At 50.2% G+C, this 6,364-nt stretch overlaps 1 protein-coding gene across 7 annotated transcripts; it reads left to right on the forward strand.

Moving 5' to 3' along the window:
* The first annotated feature begins 311 nt into the window (after nucleotides 1-311).
* On the forward strand, nucleotides 312-5,985 carry TMEM106C (transmembrane protein 106C). 7 transcript variants are annotated; one of them, XM_043563750.1, is made up of 8 exons: nucleotides 312-438; nucleotides 1,025-1,236; nucleotides 2,364-2,427; nucleotides 2,931-3,090; nucleotides 3,182-3,322; nucleotides 3,775-3,824; nucleotides 4,275-4,328; nucleotides 5,252-5,985. In XM_043563750.1, the coding sequence occupies exons 2-8, from the start codon at nucleotides 1,053-1,055 to the stop codon at nucleotides 5,346-5,348; spliced, it is 750 nt and encodes a 249-aa protein (XP_043419685.1). In that variant the 5' UTR covers nucleotides 312-438; nucleotides 1,025-1,052; the 3' UTR covers nucleotides 5,349-5,985. The 7 variants fall into 7 exon arrangements, with proteins under 7 accessions (XP_043419685.1, XP_043419689.1, XP_043419686.1 ...); XM_043563754.1 differs by having other exon boundaries at nucleotides 370-438; nucleotides 953-1,236; XM_043563751.1 differs by having other exon boundaries at nucleotides 383-512.
* Nucleotides 5,986-6,364: the final 379 nt, after the last annotated feature.

A 6,364-nucleotide genomic window follows, 5' to 3' on the forward strand; every position in this document is an offset into this window, starting at 1 on the left:
CTCTCACCCCTTCTGCGCATGCCTTTTTGTGTACTGATGACTAGGTAAGGGGAGGACTAAGCCGGAATGGGGGCAAGTTCCGTGTCTTCTGCATCTCTGCACCCTCTGCGTCCACACAGCCCTCGGACCCAAACGATAGTTGAGAATGGCTTTGGCCGCCGCCGGCTCCTTCCTCGTCCCTCGGCAGAGGCACGCGGCTCCGGAAACTTGACTCAGGCCCTTCCTGGCGTTTCTGGGAAACTCTGGAGTATCGCCTGCTCTCCCGGGCCGCCTCGCGTCGGCCGAGCGGGGCACCGCTCTCTGCCGCCCTCTGCCGGCGCCACAGTTGGGTTGGGAAGAGCGCACGCGCGAGCGCACGCCAGCGTCCCTCTCCCCGCGCGGCTTGCCCTTCGGCGCGTGCGCGGCGAGTGCTGGCAGGACGGAGGATCGAAGAGGCAGGTAAACCTGCTGGAGCGGGCAGGTGGCGGTGGGTGCGGCCCAGAGAGGAGCTGCCGGGAGTCGGCGCGCTGCAGGTCGGGGGACGCCGGCGTTCGCTCCCGTCTGGGCGACCCTGGTGGGCTCGCAGCGTCACTCAGCCGGGGGGCGTGACCTGAGCCCGCCTCCCGGGGCTGGGAGTGGAGGGGGATGGGGATCTCTAAGGCCTGTTACTGATTTGGTGCCTGTTGTTTGTCCGGGAAGGTTTTCTCGAGGAGAGCGCAGAGTTTGCGAATAGCGGGCAGGAAGGGGCGAGGCTGGGACCAGGTGGGAGCTGGGGTGCCCCGAGTCCACAGGCAGTGAGGAGCTGGGCAGGTTGGTGGAGGGAGCTTTTGTTTCTCTGGCTTTATGGGGCGGGTGGCAGCGATTGAGGAACATTGCTACAAAATGACGATCCTGGTAGAAATCGTGCAGGTGTTTGAAATCCCAGGACGGCAATTTGGTCTCTTTTTTGTGTGTGTTTTCACTTTTCTGACAGAAAGAGGCAATTCCTTCTCTCCGGGCTCAGCGTGGCCACTAACATGCGCTCACTTGCCTCTTTACGTCTCAGGACATGATACAAGTGGCACATCCGGGCCATGGGGTCCCAGCATTCCACCTCTGCTCGCCCCTCTTACTGCAAGCGAAAGAAAGATAACAGGGAGGATTTGCTGGCCGAAAGGGAGCAGGAAGAAGCCATTGCTCAGTTCCCATATGTGGAGTTCACAGGTCGAGATAGCATCACCTGTCTCACGTGCCAGGGGACAGGCTACATTCCAACAGGTGAGCATCTTTGGCAATCAGGGGAAGGATTCCCAAGGTACCCACAGGGCTGCTTCTGCCGCCCAGACAGAGCTTCTCTTCTGGGCAGTGGTGCCATAGTCATAGTGCCCTGAACAGAAGCCAATTTGATAAATTTGGGTAGGTTGCACAACTTCTGTTGGTCTCCTTATATTTGAAACCCTCTCTTGACTTCCACTCTTTTGTTCTTTGTTGCCTTGGTTTGGAACATGCAGTTGGCTCTACGTTGTGGGATTTGTTGACAGGCACGTTTCTTTATTGCTCTCACTTGTGAGGCCTGGCACAGCTTTTCAGGGGAGCCATCTTGGAAGCGTCTTTTCAAGGAAATAGATAGTAAATCATTAACGGCCTAAGGTCTGGAAAGTATTTCAACTGGGGAGAGAAAAACACATGCTCAGGAGGGGAGCCTTGATTAAGTGCAGGATCATCTGTCAGTAAATTGGTCCTCAGAAAGTCTTCGCAATTTAGATGGAGAGTCACGGATGTTTACAGCTGGTAAGAACCTTTAGAAACCATCTACTCCAAAGCCTTCATGTGACACATGAGGAGACAGCAGCCTAGAGAGGAAATGACTTCCCCAGGGCCATTCGGCAGCTCAAGGCCATGCGGTGAAACTAGAAAAAGATCTAGATGTCTCAACCTCCCTGTCACTGCCCTGGTAGGATCGATAGATGTTTTGTAATTTGTGGCACAGTCTGTGGATTTACTGGTTTCTTGTTCCTTAGACCCAAAATGTGGAACTAGTATAGAAATGTCTAATTTCAGGGGCGCCTGGGTGGCGCAGTCGGTTGAGCGTCCGACTTCAGCCAGGTCACGATCTCGCGGTCCGTGAGTTCGAGCCCCGCGTCAGGCTCTGGGCTGATGGCTCGGAGCCTGGAGCCTGTTTCCGATTCTGTGTTTCCCTCTCTCTCTGCCCCTCCCCCGTTCATGCTCTGTCTCTCTCTGTCCCAAAAATAAATAAAAAAAAAAAAACATTAAAAAAAAAAAAAAAAAGAAATGTCTAATTTCAGGCAAACCTCTGTGGTGACAGGTTCGTTTGTGACGTAAAGGAGAGTATCACGAGCACATGGGATTTATTTTACCAAAATAATTGTTTGGTTCTTTCCTAGAACAAGTAAACGAGTTGGTGGCTTTGATCCCACACAGTGATCAGAGATTGCGCCCTCAGAGAACGTGAGTCACGTGTCTCTCCTATTAATACCTACTTCTGTCCTTCTGTCCCCAGTCCCATATATGTATGAGTGCCAGCTACTTTTTGAAAAATTTGATCTGTTCTTGTAAATTCCCCATTTCCTTTAATACTGTCTGCTCGAGCAGTATTAAAGACGGGGACTACTCTGCCCCGTCACAATCTGGGGAAGGACCACTGCTAGAAACATTCTGAGGGCCAAGTGAAAGGGTTGACCTGGAAGGCATGGGAGAACAGGGGTATCCTGGGAGGTGAGGAACTGTTTCTGTCCTCCGAGCTCCTCCCTTCAGCTTCTGTTTCCAGATGACGGATGGCATGCAAATGAGTTTTTAAAGGCTTCTCCCACTGCACTCATTCTTGCCTGGTTTGTTGTTCCTGGCTCTTTGTACTTTCCTTTTCCCCTCATCCCTGGTTTTGCATTTAATCTTGACTAATTGGACCTTGATATCTGACTGCCCGGGCCGATCATGTGCTGTGTCATTTGCAGTAAGCAGTACGTCCTCCTGTCTGTCCTGCTCTGTCTCCTGGCATCTGGTTTGGTGGTTTTCTTCCTGTTTCCACATTCAGTCCTTGTCGATGATGACGGCATCAAAGTGGTGAAAGTCACCTTTAATAAGCAGGACTCCCTTGTAATCCTCGCCATCACGGTAAGACTTAGGGCCTTGCTTCCCAGATTGTGCACCTACAAGTCTTGGACCCAAGACACTCATACTTGTTTCCTCCCTCACCCTGATGCAGGCCACCCTGAAAATCAGGAATTCCAATTTCTACTCTGTGGCAGTGACCAGCCTGTCCAGCCAGGTTCAGTACATGAACACAGTGGTTGGCACATACGTGACCACTAACGTCTCCCTCATTCCACCTCGGAGCGAGCAACTGGTATGCTGTTCTTTTAGGACCCTTGCTTCACAGGCTTCAGGAAATAATAGGGGCCGTGGGGTGCTGTAGCCTCAGGACTTTGCTCTCCGTCTTCTCATTTCCACTGGCAGCGACTGGTTGATGAGGAAAATTTGATGTGCTCTGTAATTATGAGAAATAGGAAAAAAAATCAGCTGGCATTTGAGTGTTAGGAGAACAAAAGAATTTCTAAGAGCAAGCAGTTCGCTACAAATCGAGAAGTGGCAGTCTTATAGTCTGAAGTCTGTTGGCCTCTCGCAAGGGAAGGGGTTGCAGGCGTTGTTAGAGGGTCATGGTCTGTGTCAGGGACAATCTCGGGGAAGTATTTTGTACGTGATGGATGAATGCTCTCAAGTCTGTGGATTGCTGGTAACAGTGCTGTTCTGTGTCGAGCCTGCCTGGGCCACAGACTGACTCTGGTGTCTTATTTTCAGGTGAATTTTACTGCGAAGGCTGAGATGGGAGGACCGTTTTCCTATGTGTAGTAAGGACAGCGTTGTCTATATGTGTGCTCTCTGCTGGATGGAAGGGATTCAGAATGTACTCAGTTGATTGGGGCTGGTCCTACCTTAAGTCCCAGCCTTTGGCCTGTAGGTTCCCTAAGCTTTGGCCATCTTGGGGTTTGTTTGGAGGATGTGTTGTTGGCCTTCGACCGAAGTGCTGGGATTTCTAAGATCATTAAGCCACTAGAAACATTTACAGGCTCCGGCATTTATATGGTGGGTTTGAAAAAACAAGTATCATGACGTGGGAGGATGTGTGGACTCTGTGGGGACTCAGAGCTAGTGAGCCCTGGAAGCACTTAGGTCAGAAGGGTGGGGGAGCAGAGGAGTCCCAAGCAGGGCTGACCGTGTCACTCAGCGCTCTTCTGCTAATTCTTTTTTTTTTTTTTCTTCAAACCAATCTAACTGTTTTCGTATTTGCTGTTTGGTAGCTTCTTCTGCACATTACCCGGTATCGTGGTGCACAACATAGTGATCTTCATGCGGTACGTTGCTCTTCTCCCTGTCCCCGTGGCCTTTGCGTCTGCACCTGGACCATCAAGCTGTGTGACCTCACCACCTTTGCTTGGGAGATGCTATGTGACCCACAAAGCAAAGGCACCTAACCAAAGAGGGGACACATGATGTCTTACAGGCACAAATACAGTGGACCCTTGGGTGTTCTCTAGACGCAGTGTCCAATTCCCTTCACAAATCACCAGATTCACAGTGATCAGGTAGACATAAAGTTTTCTCCATGAAGTAGGGTCTGGTTCTGTGATCCCTTTAGAATCCAAGTGAGACTAGTAAAGAACAGAAGAACTTCTCAAGGCGTAGTAAGTACTAGGCATTTGACCAGACTTACTTTCTGTCCACATAAATTACCATATGTCATGGGTCTTATTTTCTATAAATAGAGTTGGTCCTAGAACCCTGACTGTTCAATTTGCGGATGACAAGCATCTTCTAGACATTTGAAATAGGAGGGTCTAGAGCAGAGCTTCTCAGCCTTGGCACCGTTGACATTTTGGACATTGGGACATTTTGGGCACCGTTAACAGTTCTTTGTTGTGGGGGGCTGTCTGGTGCATTGCAAGTTGTTTAACAGCATCCCTAGCCTCTACCTGCTAAACGCTAGTAAGTCACCACCTCCCCGCCCCTCAGTTGTAATACCCCGGAATGTCTTCAGACATTGCGGAAAGTTTCCTATAGGGTAAAATTGTCCTGGGTTGAGAACCACTTCTTCATGCCATAGCCTTTCTGTGAATGTAGAAAGATCCTCTGGCCTCCTGGTTATGTAATCGTGAAGATATGCATCTGGGACCCATGGATATTGTTGCTTGAGCTTGCTAGAAATTATTTAGGCAACTTTTCTTCATCTCAAAAACAGAACTTACTCTTCTTGTTGTTTTTTTTTTCCTCCCCCTAGAACTTCAGTGAAGATTTCATACATTGGCCACATGACACAGAGCTCCTTGGAGACACATCACTATGTGGACTGTGGAGCAAATTCCACAGCTGTTTAGAAACTGCTCTTGGTTCTTCCATGGCAGCACCTGCCAGAAGAGACACAGCACCTGTTCCCAGGGCCTGAGTTTCATACCATGTCGCAGGTGGTAGAAAGAGAGGAGAAATTGGTTCTCTTGATCGCCAGCAAACACCCTCCTGCCGCTTGGTGGGGAGAGCGCCTCTTGGTAGCGCCATCTGTGTTTCTCAGAACCAGCAGACTCACTGCCCGGTGCCTACCCTGTGCCCAGCAAATAGTAGGCACTCGGAAAGTTTGGAGAATTGAATCCTGATCTTTTCGGCTGTTCTTGGGGCATTACAAATAGAAATCATACCGTGGTTCTAGGTTATCAATGCACAGAGGGACGTGGAGATTGGACTGTTAGTGCAGCTGCAGGACTGTCCTACTCGTCTACACAGAAGAGGCAGAGGGTGGGAACATTTGAATACATAAGGAAGCACAGACCCTTTAATATGGGAAATTTTTTCACCTGTTCACAAATGCCTAGGAACTTAAAAACAGAAAACCTTTTTTTCCTGTAGAAAGCTCAATTGTTTTTAGCAAGAGTCTATGTGAGGCTTGCTTTACCCTTCATCCATTGGCTGGAACATGGATTGGGGATTTGGTAGAAAAATAAACCCTGCTTTTTTGATTCACCTACGTTTCCTCTGATTGCCTGGATGTCTTAGGAGCCACCTCTGGGGGACTGTAGAATAGTTGCCTGCTAAGTGGGTCAGCACAGGATGGGGGAGGGGGGAGGAAAAGGAGTCCCCACTGTACTGTCCCCGTGAGCTGCCATCACTGAAAGAAAGCAGCCTCCTGCCACAGCAGCCTGGCTCCTCCCCATCTGGCGCCCCCCTGTGGTGACAGGCTGCCCTACTGCTCTTGGAGAACAGACCACTTAGTGCCCCCTGGAGGTTGCTAGAGGTAGGGCAGATGCCTGAGGAGTGAGCAGCTGCTTTCCCTAAGGAGGAATAACGTCCCCCACCAGTTGACTGTAGTACTGATTAAGAGGACCTGGTTTGAAGCTGAAAG

This window comes from Prionailurus bengalensis, chromosome B4 (genome assembly GCF_016509475.1).
Source record: "Prionailurus bengalensis isolate Pbe53 chromosome B4, Fcat_Pben_1.1_paternal_pri, whole genome shotgun sequence".
NCBI classification, from domain to species: domain Eukaryota; kingdom Metazoa; phylum Chordata; class Mammalia; order Carnivora; family Felidae; genus Prionailurus; species Prionailurus bengalensis.